Below are 15,368 nucleotides of genomic sequence, written 5' to 3'. Positions count from 1 at the left end.
GCCGACAGCGGCTGTGAAATGAATGGGAAGTGACGTCACCCATAGACTTACTATGGGGCTTTCAATGTCGGAGGGTGTCCTTTGAATCCGCCTCCACAGCAAAGCTGCAGTTGACAGCTCAGCATGGGATTGGGTCAGATCCGCTTCAAAAAAGGTATGTATACTGATTTCTTCTTTACAGGGCTAAATACGTTAGTGTTTGATCGTGGATGTCTGTAGATACAGGGATTTTAGTGTTATCGTGGACTTCTACTTTAAGAGTAGTGGTGAAATCATCACTGTGTTGCCTAGCAGGTCCACACACTAGAAGCATGTAACATGGTGTTGGAACCATATTCTATACATCTGGGAGGATGTCTGTTGTAGTTTCTGTCACTGTTCGTCCTAGTTTTTTGTTCTCATGACAGGTTCATTTTCTGGCTAGCCCAGGGGTTGTTAGGTAGCCTATATGTCTTTCAGCTGTGCTCCCTAGTAGGAGATAAAATGACCTGGTTATACGAGTCATGGGGTCCTAGGAAGAGGGACGTTCAAATACCCTTTCCCCCTCTAAGGGGGAGGGGAAAGCATTGGAGAGTGAGACCCCCTAGGACAGGATAGAATGGAAACAGCAGTGATGAGACTATGGTCACCTGTATTTTATGAGAACTGGTGTATGTGAGAACTGCCACTTTTCCCCTTTTGCATTGCCAGCACCAAAAAGATTAATGTACTGAATTTTTTTAGGAGTTTTTTTCTGCTAATACTATAACTTTGGATTAATTTACTATATCTTTGGACCTGTAAATTATAATGTTTGTTGTTTCTAAGAAGTATACTAAACACCAGTGAAAAATGAAAACGGGACTTCCTGTTTTTCTTATGCTACGTATGCAAAGTAGCCTATACCTGGGGAAGTAAAAATACGAGGGGTCTTCAAAACGTTTCTGCATTATTATATTTTCGCTGGAACCTATGAGGGCGGAAGGAGTAGTATTTAGTGGTGTTTGAGAGTGTCATGTGACTAGTCGGTCTGACAAGCTGGCTGACCTTGCAGTTCAGTATAAGGCCTCGTACACACGACCGAACATGTCCGCTGAAACTGGTCCGCGGACCAGTTTCCGCGGACATGTCCGACCGTGTGTACGGCCTAGCGGACAGGTTTCCTGGCCTAGTGGACAGGTTTCCAGCTGACAAAAGTTTCTTAGCATGCTAAGAAACTTGTCCGCTGGAAACCTGTCCGTCGGACATGTCCGATGGTTAGTACGACTCATCGGACATGTCCGCTGGTTATGACGTATAACCAGCGGCCCGAAATCCGGCGCATGCGTCTAATTGATTCGACGCATGCGTGGAAGCATTGAACTTCCGTGTTAGAGAACGTCGGTGTCTTCTACGTCACCGCGTTCTCTGTCCGCTGGGATTTTGGTCTGATGGTGTGTACACACATCAGACCAAAAGCTCCCAGCAGACATGTCCGATGAAAACGGTCTGTGGATCGTTTTCATCGGACATGTTCGGTCGTGTGTACAAGGCCTTAGAGTTGTCATGCCGTGGTGAAGATGGCTGCAAACCGTATAAATCACACCAAAGAGGAACAGCGTTCTGTCATAGGGAGCACAAATTAATCTCCACATGTGTATCAGTATGGTAATAAAGTTCTCTCTCGTAGAGTCGTTTATGAGTGGAAGGTTATGGAACACCCAGCTTATAGTTTTAGATTTAGTCTATATTTACAGATTTACCATCTCTAAGCAAGTGGACCCTCCTGCACTTGGCTTAGTGCAGGAGGGTGCACTTGCTTAGAGATGGTAGGAAAGATTCTCCTGGGTACACATGCCTGGCAATCTGAGCCACTATGTTTCTGCTTCTCTGGTTTTTGGCAGGACCCCCTGCAGACTAGGCCTGGAACCATGGTAGACAGAGAGGCCTCTTACAGGTAAGTGAACACCTGTTATCTGGCATGGTCTTAGGCCAGAGTAAGTGAGAAACCTGGGGAAAAATGGAAATTGATACTTGGAGAATGAAAAATGTAATCTGAATATTGTATCTAAATATTACTCTGAATATAGTCTGTTATATGACATTCACATTTTCCACTTTGGTATATAAGACCAATGAAATGCCCATAATGTCTATATCTTTGAATGCATTATGCTGGTAGGATAAACCTGCATCTTTGTATAAATATCCACATCTAACTCTGTACCTGCTTTCTTTCTTTATTTCTCCTGTATAGGAATTCATCTGATGCCTGCAGATGGGCGAATGATGAAGGGTGCACGCTCTCAACTTGCTCGGGCCCGCTGGGGTCTAGCATATACGCTCATTCACAATCCATCTCTGCTGTGCCACCGAGGATCCAAAAGCATCAATGGAGGATCTCCCATGCGTCCTACGTAGCACCTGGCATAAACCAGGGACATTCCAGTGACATAGTCTACCTCCCACCTCCCTATCCTCCTATCCCCTAGATCAGGGATCCTCAAACTACGGCCCTCCAGCTGTTGTAGAACTACACATCCCATGAGGCATTGTAACACACTGACATTCACAGACATGACTAGGCATGATGGGAATTGTAGTTCCTGAACAACTGGAGGGCCATAGTTTGAAGACCCATGCCCTAGATGCTCTGCTGGGCAGGGTGGGGTTTTTAGGGGAATGGTGGCCCCTTGATTTTGTAGTTTTAGTAAAGTATTTGTTTCCTTAGGTTGTTCTTTTCAAATAAATCTGCTGTATGTGTATTTTGTGAATAGTTTTAAATGTGTTTCCTTTATAAAAACTTAACATCTCAGACTTTTGTTATCTCACTTATTATATAAAATTCAGTATTTACATATACAGTATATATCATTTACATTTCTTCCATATGTAAAATAATGCTTTCATTTTATGGTTTCATAGATGATGTGATTAAAGGAAAACTGCACTAAAAGCAATGTAAAGGTTGCCATTTTTTTGGTCTCCTAAAAATGTGGAATTGCTAGCATTTGGCTTCAAAATGTTCTGACTCACTGGCCTGGAACAAGGATATAGATTGGGAAAATCTGAATAAAAGCTGAATTCCAGGCAAAAACAAACACACAAATACATTTATATATGAGAGCTGTTTTACCTGCCAAGGGATTTGTGATTCTGATCATTCATTTATAAGATCTACACAGTGGGCCAGATTCAGATAGATCAGCGGATCTTTAGATCCGCGTAATCTATCTGATTTAAGATTCGCCGCCGCAAGTTTTAGTGGCAAGTGGGTAATTCACTAAACACTTACCTCCAAACTTGCGGCAGCGTATCTTAAATCCCCCGGCGGAATTCAAATTCCGCGGCTAGGGGGAGTGTAGCATTTAAATCAGGCGCGTCCCCACGCCGATTTAACTGCGCATGCGCTGTCCGCAAATTTTCCCGGCGTGCATTGCTCCCAATGACGTCGCTAGGACGTCATTGGTTTCGGCGTGAGCGTAACTTGTGACGAGCGGGTTTGTGAATCGACGTACGCAAAAAAAAAAAAATTTGACGCGGGAACGACGGCTATACTTAACATTGGCTGCGCCTCATAGAAGCAGGGGTAAGTATACGCCGGGAAAACGCTTACGTAAACGACGTAAAGTGACTGCGTCGGGCCCGCGTACGTTCGTGAATTGGCGTATCTCGCTGATTAACATATCGTCGCCGTAAATCAGCGAGAACGCCCCCAGCGGCCATTTTAAATTTGCAGTTAAGATCTGACGGTGTAACACAGTTACACCTGTCGAATCTTAGGCATATCAATGCGTAACTGATTCTATGAATCAGTCGCATAGACACGACCGGCCTAACTCTGAGATACGACGGTGTATCAGGAGATACACCGTCGTATCTCTTTGAGAATCTGGCCCAGTCCTGCCAGATAGAATAGCCAGTTTGGAGAACTAGATTTTCTCTACTGCTGTCAAGTAATACAACTGGGTATTTTACTGTATTTGATCAATTATTTAGGAGACGCAACAGACTGATGGGCTCATCTCTCTGAAATTTCCTCTCTCTTCCCCTATTAGCATGTTCTTTGTTAGCACATGAGCATTGCAGCACAGCTGATTGGCTCCCTGTGCTGCTTCTCTCTTTTCAGCTTTGCTGTACAGAGAATTACAAGAGACTTATATTTGGTCGATTTCAAGTACTTACACAAATTGCTTTTAAAGCGGATGTGCCACTAAAAAAATATATTAAAAGCCAGCAGGTACAAATACTGCAGCTGCTGACTTTTAATATAAGGACACTTACCTGTCCTGGAGTCCAGCGCCGATCGCAGCAGATGACGAGCCGATCGCTCGTCTCTCTGCTGCTCCCCCCTCCATCCACGGTGAGGGAACCAGGAAGTGAAGCGCTCCGGCTTCACTGCCCGGTTCCCTACGGCGCATGCGCGAGTTGCGCTGCGCCCGCCGATTGGCTCCCGCTGTGTGCTGGGAGCCGAGTGTTCCCAGCATACAACGGGGGACGGACGGGAAGCAAGGAAAAAACCCGTCTTTTGCCCGTATCGTAGGACTGGAAGTGGGTGCAGATACCTGTCTGTAGACAGGTATCTGCACCCCCCTCCCCCTGAAAGGTGTCAAATGTGACACCGGAGGGGGGGCGGGTTCCGATCAGCGCGACTTCACTTAAGAGTGGAGATCCGCTTTAATGATTTTTAATGAACACTTACGTGCATGACTTAAAGCGATTGTAAACGATCACCTTGTAAAACAACCCATTCTGTTTAAATAGAACTGAAAGGCATAAGAACTGGGAGAGGAGAAGCAGCAGCACACTGATCTTCACAGGGGGGGGGGGGGGGGGGGTTGGCATGTCAGGACAAGTCTGATCATTGGAGGTGAGCATACTGAGTTCCCAGAATAGCTAGAGAACTGACCACTGTGTTTTTTCCTGTTTACTGTGGTCAGTTTTTAATAGGACTGGCAGGAACACCAGTAATTACACACAAAGGAAGCAATGCAAAGCGAACAGGATACTTTCTCATACATGTACAGTACATGGTACAGCAGGCACATACCAGGAATATGAAGCTTTGGGGTAACAAACGTTTTACTCACTTGACCCCCAAAAGGTTTTATCCCCTTCGTGACCAGACCATTTTTTGCTATTCAGTACTGCACATGTACATGATCCAGCCTGCTTGTGCCACCCACCCACAGTAAATGAACTGTGGGTGGGCGGGAAGTAGTTAAGCTTGCCATACACTCTTCAATTATCCTCCAGTTCCTAAAAAAATGGCAGAATTTTTTTTCATGGGTTGCCCTGATAACTTACCCCTGCTCAAAGTCCTTTGATCCAAAAATCAAAGGAGCTGGGTAGAAAATTGTCAATCGAACAGACGTTCGGTCATTCCAAAAGCCACCAGCGCCGGTTGTTAAGATACAATAGCTCGACAGGGGGAATTCATCAATCCAAGCTATTTGCCTGGGTGGAGAAGTAAGTTGGATATTTTCTTTCAACCTTCAGGTTGAACGAGAAAAAAACAATCTGTCAATGTATGCCCAGCTTTAGTCAAAGCTCCTAATCTGTATATGACTCCAGATCAGTGACTTAAAAAACACTGAAGAGTGTTTGGATCATCATGAAAACCAGAGAACTAGTATTTTTAGGAGAGGTGCATTAATGGTCACTGGTAGGCTGCATTGATGGGTGCTAGTGAGGCTGCATTTGATGGGCACTTGTGAGGCTGCATTAATGGGCGCTGGTAGGCTGCATTTATGAGCACTGATGAGGCTGCATTTGATGGGCACTGGTGAGGCTGCATTTCATGGGCGCTGGTGAGGCTGTATTTCATGGGTGCTTCATTAAAAAGGTGGGGGTATTCATGGTCATGGCAGAGGGGGTGGAGTCAGGGGGGGCGGCAAAATGAGGTTTTGCCTAGGGCAGTGGTTCTCAACCTTCTAGTGTCGTGACCCCTTGATAACATTTCCCAAGTTGTGGGGACCCCTAACAGTAAAATTATTTTTGCAGCGTGGGTATTATTATTTTCACAGGCAAGACAAGTAATCCTAACCCACCAACATTTAGTGCTTCCTGAGTCCCTTCCACTCATACAGTATTAAAACCCCTATGGTACATTTTAGGATGAGTTGCAGTGCTGGTCGGGGGGTGGGATCAGTGGCAGTGCTGGGGGGAGTTCTGATCAGCCAACTTAGGTGCTCTTGATTAAGGTCATCTGCTGATCTTAGAACTGTTGTGGGGACTTCTAATGGCAACTATAGTCACAGGTAGTTTCTCTGGCTTCCTTGTGCCTCCGACTTTGTGGTGTCTCGCAGCAGTGACACCTATGTCGAAAACAAGAGATAGGGTCCCCTCCAGCCCCTCCCACTTCACATTCCTCACCAGTCAGCTAACTTCTAGTCTCTGCCCCCCAGCCATGCCGTGAACTGAATGGGCAGCTGCAAAGAGGCTGAGTGGGTGGCTGCGGGCTCCAGGGACAGCCCTGCTGAGTGGTTGTGAAAAGGCTGGAAGAGCGGCGTGGGCTTCAGGAACAGCCCAGGATTCCGTGACCCCTGGCAAATCATCATTCGACCCCCAGGGGGGTCCTGACCCCACGGTTGAAAACCACTGGCCTAGGGTGTCAAAAATCCTTGCACCAGCCCTAAGTATATGCCACATGTGAGGAAGACACAAGTTTATACAGTACTTTGCTTGCATATTATTTTGAATACATTTTTTTCTGTGATATATGAGATTCAGATCACTGTGATGTTTAGAAATACATATTACCGTGTATTCATGGAATGATGTACCACAACAGCAAAAGTAACATATGCCAAGATATCCTGCAAATTGGCACTACATGTGAAGCTTCATTCACCAGTGACCCTTCTCTTCCAGACACCATAAAGAGTAGTAACTTCTCCCCTGGCTCTTTAGGCCATCCTGAGATTTTGTCATGAATAAGAGATACAGAAATGTCCCCAGTGTTTTTTACAGTTTGATTGGACACATGACATAAGTAGGTAAGGCCTTGTTTCTCAGGGCTTAATATAATACTTCCATTGGCAAATCTTTTAATGGCTACCCCAAAGCTTTCTTGTGTTTTGGTCTTTTTGTGGATCATCATATATGGAACTCCAACCTTTTTGCAAAGCAGCAAAGTATTGCCTAGTTCAGGGTCATCACTTATAAGTTTAATAGGCTTTCTGCACTTTAGAAGATCAGGCACCTTTTCCAATGAAACTCCCTTTAGCTCACTAGGAGTTAGACAGTTGATATCACCTCTTCTATCAACAGTAGCTTGAATTTTCTGAATCCAATCCATTAGCCATGACAAAGCACATGAGCAGTGGAAGTCATTATGATGTAGCTGAAGGTGTGACAGAGTTGACAATGGATCAAAAACTCCTTCAGGCAGAGAAAATAAATGATTGTTACTGAGCTGCAGGGATCTTAAACTTCTGGAGTTTTTGAATGTTCCTGGTAGGACTGTAGCTAGTTTGTTGTTGTTGAGATTTAGAAGCTGAAGATTTTCGAGGGCTGATAGATCTTGCCATGGGAAGTCCAGGAGTTGGTTATGACTCAAGTCCAAATTCGTCAGGTTTGTCAGATTTTGAAATGTGCCAGGCTGTATAGTGGTGATTTTGTTATAAGCTATCCACAGAAATTTCACTTTTAGAATATTGGTAAAGGAGGCGGCATTGAGGTCTCTTATGTCGTTGACAGAGAGGCTAAGATGTCTAAGGTCAAAAGGAAGACCTGTTGGTACATTTATTAGATTACGGTAGGAGCAGTCAACAGTGGGTTGGGTAGCGTTAGAGCACCAGCAGGTCTCTGGGCAACATGTGCTTGGAACCAGGAACAGATAACCAATAATGCCAAGTAACTGGATGTAGATATCCATGATGCATAAGAACCAGAAATGGGATGGGATAATGCAGAGAGAAAGAAGACGAGGATAATTTTTCTAATGTTAATTACATTCCAGTATCTGTGGTGAGCTTTTTATGATGTTTATGGAGGACAGACAAGGTAACTTAGCATTACCGTTTTGCTTTTGTCATACCTGTGTGGGGATATCATTGTTAGTAGAGTATGTGCAGGCGTTTCCAAACCTCCCCTTCCCCTCTAGAGCAGATCCCAGCATTCTTTTTATTTACCTTGTTTCTGTAATAAGAAATGTTATTTCTCCATGTGTCATCACCATTAGACTTGTTAAATTTGGGCAGCTTCAGGAGCTGAATTTCCACAAATTATTGCACCACCCGTCCCAGAACTACATCTCCCAAGAGCTCTTTCCTTAAGACCCGGTTCACACTGGGGCGACACGACAGGCGGCTCAGCGTGTCGCGTCCCATTTAATGCAATGGAACCGTTCTTGCGTCGCTCCGACTTAGAAAAGGGTTCCTGTACGACTTCGGGGGAGGCTCGGGGCGACCTGCATTGACTTCTATACAGAAGTCGTTTTGCAAATCGCCTCTGAAGTCGTCCTCAGGACGACTTGCAGAGTCGCCCCCGAAGTCGCGCCGCTGCTGTGTGAACCGACTCTAAAGCGTAACTCCACCTTTGTTGAGAAAAAATAAACATTCCCCTCTGGGTGATCTTTGTACATTACACGGATTTTAACAAACTTTGTTGCAGATTCCTATCTTTTGTTATTCTGAAGAAATCGATGTGTGTTTATTTGTATCCAGAAGGCTACTTTCACACTGGGACGAGGGGTGCGTTAGCTTTTAACCCCCACTAGCGGCCGAAGAAAGCGTTAAAAGTGCCCATGTTGCGGTGCTGCCGAATCGCTTTGCAGGCGTTTGGCTATTCATTTCAATGGGCAGGGCGTTTTGCGAGTGGTGTATACACCACACCCAAACCGCCCCAAAGATGCTGCTTGCAGGACTTTTTTTCCCAACCCGCAAGCGCACCGCTCCAGTGTGAAAGCACTCAGACTTTCACGCTGAGGAGGCATGCGAGTGGCTTTTCTGGTGCTTTACATGCCCTATTTTTAGCACTATAATGCATGAATAGAACCTTAGTGTGAAAGGGGTCTTATGGGAGTGGTTTTATAATTATAGTCAGCTGTGCACCTGCAGGGCACTAATGGGGAAAATGGCAAGGTCTGCATCCCTTTAGACATTATTTTCTATTGGGAGTATCTTAGTGCAGACATCTGGGAAAATCGGTGAGCCACTCACACAAGCAATAAATAATTTTTCTGGGGGGGCGTTCTGTTCATATTCTATGTACGGAACACCTCCATATTGCATTGCCTTTTCAGAAATTAACAGTTATATTAACTCAGTTATATTCTTTTCTAAATGTACAGAATATAACTGAGTACTAAGATTTGTAGGTAAAGTTTATCCAGGGTAAATCCGATTGCCTCTCGGGGGATCAGGAAGGAATTTTTTCCCCTGCTGTAGCAAATTGGATCATGCTCTGCTGGGGTTTTTTGCCTTCCTCTGGATCAACTGTGGGTATGAAGTTGGGTGTATAGGATTGTACTGTGTTTTTTATTTTTATTTTTTATTTTTTGTGGTTGAACTGGATGGACTTGTGTCTTTTTTCAACCTGACTAACTATGTAACTAACTAACTATGTAACTATGTAGCCACTCACACAAGCAATACATAATTTTTCTGGGGGGGCGTTCTGTTCATATTCTATGTACGGAACACCTCCATATTGCATTGCCTTTTCAGAAATTAACAGAGCTGCAGACTGAAAAGAAAAGGTCATTTTTAATAACTTTCAATTACAATGTGAATTGTGTCACAAATTTTTACGCTATATTATTTTGCAGTTGATTTTCCGCATGAAAGTCGAGTTACCCTTTAAGTCTAGTACACACCATCAGAAAATTGTCAGAAAAATACTGCCTTCCAAGCGATGGGATGATAATTTGATCATTAGTTCACAACTTTCAAGAGACAATCAAGACAGTTATTTAAAAATTATCCGAAAAAATTTCTTCTACGATACCAGATCGTATTATTTTCATCTAATCAGTACTGTTTTCATCGGAACATTACCGTACTAATACAATACTCTACATCACTTCCGAAGTTGTATTCTGTCATATGAGAATTTTCTAAAATTTAGTAACCTCTTAATTTTCGATATGAGACTAGCATGCAAAAAAAAAAACGGACAATCATTCGGTCAATATTCTCATTGTGTGTACGACCCTTTACACACAGTGCATGGGCAGACTCTTGAGAGTCAAGACAGCATTGCTGTTTTGCTAGATAGAAATGAACATATGTTTGTGATATGGGATAAAAAGGGATGGAGCTCTGTATTATAGCCGGCAGAGCTTACAGTGTTGGTTCGGAGTTCAGTGCACTAGAGTCACTGGGCTTGATTTACTAAAACTAGAAAGTGCAAACTCTGGTGCAGCGGTGTATGGTAGCCAATCAGCTTCTAACTTGAGCATGTTCAATTAAAGGGGTTGTAAACCCTTGTGTTTTTTCACTTTAGTGCATCCTATGCATTAACCCCCCTGGCGGTATTCCCGAGTCGGGCTTGGGGTGGAATTTCAGAACCAAAAGCGGTAACTCCACAACCAGGCTCGGGACCACCTTGCAGTGTCCACAGGCAGAGGTTACTTACCTTGTCCCTGAATCCTGCGATGCTGCCCCGCTGTGTGATCGAGCGGTGTCCTCGCTTGATTCACACAGTGCCTGTGTGCCGCCGAGCTCCGTTCCCTGCGACGTTACGACGCACGGGGGGCGGAGATCGGCGCCAAATTCAAAAAAGTAAATAAACACAGTACATACAGTATACTGTAATCTTATGGATTACAGTACTGTATGAAACAAATACACACCCCCTTTGTCCCTAGTTGTCTGCCCAGTGTCCTACATGCACTTTTATATAATAAAAACTAGGGATGCACCGATATATCGGTGGCCGATACATATCGGCCGAAAATAGCAATTTTAGGGACAAGCCGAAACACATTTAAAATCGCCGATAATGACCGCCCTCCGTGGGCGGTACCATTTCGTCTAGGAGGGGGGCGCAGTTTTTTTTTACAAATGCATTTGCGGCCGTTAGACAAGTACAGAGCGCGGGCAGCGGCAGTGGCACTGTACAAATTGTGTGCCGACTGCCGATCGCGCTCCACCGGAGTCCTCCTAGCCCCTCCTAGCTCCATTTCCTGATTTTTTTACTCCCCCCTACGGGGGAGTCTCTTGGTACAGTCCAGCGTCGTGCGCCGTGTGACGTCACGGCCGGAGGGGAGTGAGGACTCGGAGTGCTGTGTCGGAGCTGCCTGTGACACAGAGGAATCGAGCAGTGTGCTCCAAAAAAAAAGTAAGCACTAGCAAAACATAACCTGTTAGAACTTGAAATAAAATGAAATAAGGAACTTAGAACAAATGAAATCGCTGGATTGGGGGGGTGGTTAATACTGACTGAGGTGACTGACCAGCACTTAATGAAAAAATGGCAGGTAAAAATAAAAATTATCTGCCATTTTTTCACAGTGGCACAGTGAGGCTGCAAATAATGTTTTTTTTGGTAGTCAGAGAAGGCAAGCATGGCTCAATAACACACAAATGTTTTTTTTAAACGTTTGTGTGTTATTGAGCCATGCTTGCCTTCTCTGACTACCAAAAAAAACATTAATTGCAGCCTCACTGTGCCATCACATGCAGCCACTGTGCCAACACACGTCGCCACTGTGCCCATCAAACGCAGCCACTGTGCCAACACACGTCGCCACTGTGCCCATCAAACGCAGCCACTGTGCCCATCAAACGCAGCCACTGTGCCAACACACGTCGCCACTGTGCCCATCAAACGCAGCCACTGTGCCAACACACGTCGCCACTGTGCCCATCAAACGCAGCCACTGTGCCCATCAAACGCAGCCACTGTGCCAACACACGTCGCCACTGTGCCCATCAAACGCAGCCACTGTGCCCATCAAACGCAGCCACTGTGCCAACACACGTCGCCACTGTGCCCATCAAACGCAGCCACTGTGCCAACACACGTCGCCACTGTGCCCATCAAACGCAGCCACTGTGCCCTTCAAACGCAGCCACTGTGCCCATCACATGCAGCCACTGTGCCCATCACATGCAGCCACTGTGCCCATCACACGCAGCCACTGTGCCCATCACACGCAGCCACTGTGCCCATCACATGCAGCCACTGTGCCCATCACATGCAGCCACTGTGCCCATCAAAAGCAGCCACTGTGCCCATCAAAAGCAGCCACTGTGCCCATCACACACAGCCACTGTGCCCATCACACACAGCCACTGTGCCCATCACATGCAGCCACTGTGCCCATTTAAAAAAATGTAAATATGGGGGGGGGGGGGAAGTAATTTTCGGTTTCGGTATCGGTTTCGGATTGATTTTTTTTTTTTTTTCGGTTTCGTTTCGGTTCTGAAATTTCCATTTCGGTGCATCCCTAATAAAAACTGTTCTTTCTGGCTGGAAACTGTAGATTGTCCATAGCAACCAAAAAGTGTCCTTTTATGTCAAAAGTGGTTTTAGACCTACTAAAAAAACAGCGATAATAAATTATAATCACTTGCAGAATTGAACGATAGTGATTTGTGGGGAAATTCGTCATCAAACACTGAAAGTAATCATTTTTATTATTATTATATTATTTGTTATAATTATTTATATTTATTTATTATATTATAATTTATGATTTTGTGTTTCAAATTTTATTATACCCGAGATGTCTACTAGACTCTTGTAAGGACAGATTTGAGTGAGTTTTTCCTAAGAATTGCAGACCTACAATATAAAACGCCAAATTTCCATGCAAAATAATGGTACCGCTTTCAGCACCTAAAATCATACCGCCAGGGAGACTAAAGGGGTTGTAAACTCTCATTATTTTTTCACCTTAATGCATCATATGCATTAAGGTGAAAAAACACCTTGCTGTGTCCTGCCCCCCCCGAGCCCCCATTTTACTTACCTGACCCCTGAATTTCCATGGGTGCGATCCTGCGTCACTTTCCTCATCTCTTCTTGGCTCTTCATTGGATAGATTGATAGCAGCACAGCCATTGGCTACCGCTGCTGTCAATCAAATCCAATGACCCGCCCGCCGGGGGGGCGGGGCCGAGTCATACACTCGGAGTCTATGGACGCCAAGTGTATAACACGGGAGCGCGCCCGCAAGGTAACCCCCTCGAGAGAGAGCTTCCCAGAGGGGGTTAGCTATTGTGGGGAGAGCCACCAAGGGACCCCAGAAGAGGATGTTCGGGGCCACTCTGCCCAAAACGAACTGCACAGTGGAGGTAAGTATGACACGTTTGTTATTTAAAAAAAATAAACCCTGGACTTTTACAATCACTTTAAGGTGAAAAAACTTCTGTCAGTCACTGGCCCCCCTTTTTTCTTACCTGAGCCCTGGAATTCACTCGGCAGCGATGCGCTGTCCCTCGCTGTACGGAGTCCCGACTCTTGATTGGATAGATTGATAGCAGCGCAGCCATTGGCTCCTGCTGCTGTTAATCAAATCCTATGACGCGGGCGCCAGGGGCCGAGTCCGGTGACTTGTCCTTAAGGTTCCCCTAACAGGAAAGTTCCTTCAAGGACTGCGCAGGCGCAAACTTGCCGACGGAAATCTCCGAACCTCGCCCGGCATCCAGGCTCATTCTTTAACATCCCCGTGGATTGGAGGATGTTAAAAAAAGAGCCAGAAGGCCGAGCGAGCGGGGCGAGCCGTCCAAGCGAAGCGAGGATGTGAGGCCAACTGGCCACTTTCCTCGAAATCCACGTCACCCTGGATGCCGGCCGAGGTTCGGAGATTTCCGTCGGCAAGTTTGCGCCTGCTCAGTCCTTAAAGGAACTTTCTCGTTAGCCGGGACCATATCGGCAGATCAGATTGCATCTGCGCAGGAACTTTCATGTTAGCCGGAACCATATCGGCAGATCACCGGCATTCGTATCTATGGACGAAAGTGCTGGACTCATGAGCGCTCCTGCAAGGTAACCCCCCGGGAGAGCGCTTCTCCTAGGGGGGTTATCTGAGGAGCCGCGCAAAAGTCGAGGTCAGGGCCACTCTGTGCAAAACAAACTGCACAGTGGAGGTAAGTATGATATGTTTGTTATTTTTTAAAAAAAAGAGAAAGCTGGCAGAAAAAAAAAATGGAAGCTGATTGGTTTCCATGCAGAGCTGCGCCAGATTTTGCACTCTCCAGTTTTAGTAAATCAATCCCAATATGTTGTCCCAAACAAGTGATAAATATACTGGATGTCTAGCAGATCAGTAGGTACCTTTCTGTACTTATCGCATCTTTAATAGGATACAACCTGGGAAATGTGCATGCATTGCAGACTTTCTGAATACATTTTATTTATTTTTCTTAATTTTGCCCTGATATACACCGTGAAGGAAGGATTTTATTATTTGGAATTCCAGTCTGATGACATGTAAGGCATCACATCTGCCTTTTATTCTGCCTTTTATAATCCATTCTCTCCCTATCTCTCTATCAGTCTCTGCTTGTGTTGTTTGATATCACCCTCCCACCATTCTGTCTCCGTCTGGAAAACGGAGCTGTAGGATTTCTGCCAGGCCCTGTTCACACACTTTCCTCTCACATGACCAAGCCTAACATGTGAAAACGTTCCTTTCCACTGTTGTAGAAATGACCCGTCTATGACTTGCTTTTTTGACTTTTCCAGCATAATTATAGGTTAATATGTTCATTGTATTCTATGAGCGCTTCGTTTTACCCTCCTCAGTGCTTCTTTGGGACATGTTCTGTGATCATCTCCGTGACATCAGCTCCTATTTATGTAACCGAATATCTCTATTGCCCCTTTCAGTCAGTTTTCTGGACTTCTCTGATGTTCCTTTTCATCTTTCACAAATGCCTTTTTCCCAGATTAATATAGTGTGCTTTCCTTACCTGATTGTCCCCTTTTCTTCTCTGGTAACCGGATGAATTAAATAAACACATTCCCTCTTTTTCTCCTCCTTCCCTAACAGGCTGGACACATCCCCAAAACAGTATAAGGAGCCAAACTGCATCCCAGCCAGAGTCAGAATTCTCATAATCTGTTCCTCCTCCACCGTCTGCTATGTGTCAGGATTTGTAAAGCAGAATGAGGCAATCAAATGGGGGTATTGTGAGAAATTGTCTTTAATGCACAAGACAAGAGTTTTGACCCTGCAATTGGTACAGCAATATGGTGCATGTACCAGGGACGTGCGGTGAGGTCAGTGGCTAGTGGGGCACATGCTTGTATCAGAGCCAGATACACATAGGTTACATACACCGTGATCGTCAGAGTGAGAACAATAATTCTAGCACTAGACCTCCTCTGTAACTCATGTAATCTGTAAACAAATTGAAAGCGTCACCTATGGAGATTTTTAGGTACTGAAGTTTGGCGCCATTTGAGGAGTGTGCGCAATTTTAGAGCGTGACATATTAGGTATCTATTTACTT

General features: G+C 45.1%; 2 protein-coding genes across 2 annotated transcripts in view; one reads left to right on the top strand and one right to left on the bottom strand.

Moving 5' to 3' along the window:
• Positions 1–2,526, top strand: part of STRA6 (signaling receptor and transporter of retinol STRA6) — a 107,902-nt gene extending 105,376 nt beyond the window's left edge. Inside the window, exon 18 of the mRNA XM_040343015.1 lies at positions 2,216–2,526. Within this exon, the coding sequence (XP_040198949.1) occupies positions 2,216–2,379 (164 nt within the window). The 3' untranslated portion in view covers positions 2,380–2,526. The remainder of the gene's footprint in view (positions 1–2,215) is intronic.
• Positions 2,527–6,363: 3,837 nt separating this feature from the next.
• On the bottom strand, positions 6,364–15,090 carry LOC120931497 (immunoglobulin superfamily containing leucine-rich repeat protein 2-like). The gene is made up of 2 exons (XM_040343013.1): positions 14,826–15,090; positions 6,364–7,999 (listed from the first exon to the last, which is right to left on the bottom strand). The coding sequence occupies exon 2, from the start codon at positions 7,835–7,837 to the stop codon at positions 6,728–6,730; it is 1,110 nt and encodes a 369-aa protein (XP_040198947.1). The 5' UTR covers positions 7,838–7,999; positions 14,826–15,090; the 3' UTR covers positions 6,364–6,727.
• Positions 15,091–15,368: the final 278 nt, after the last annotated feature.

This window comes from Rana temporaria, chromosome 3 (genome assembly GCF_905171775.1).
Source record: "Rana temporaria chromosome 3, aRanTem1.1, whole genome shotgun sequence".
NCBI classification, from domain to species: domain Eukaryota; kingdom Metazoa; phylum Chordata; class Amphibia; order Anura; family Ranidae; genus Rana; species Rana temporaria.
The sequence above is the reverse complement of the archived record's forward strand: the minus strand, read 5'-3'. Positions and strand labels throughout refer to the sequence as shown.

Excerpts from the sequence above, each read along its gene's own strand:
- LOC120931497 (XM_040343013.1), bottom strand. The coding sequence starts at position 7,837 with ATGGATATCTACATCCAGTTACTTGGCATTATTGGTTATCTGTTCCTG.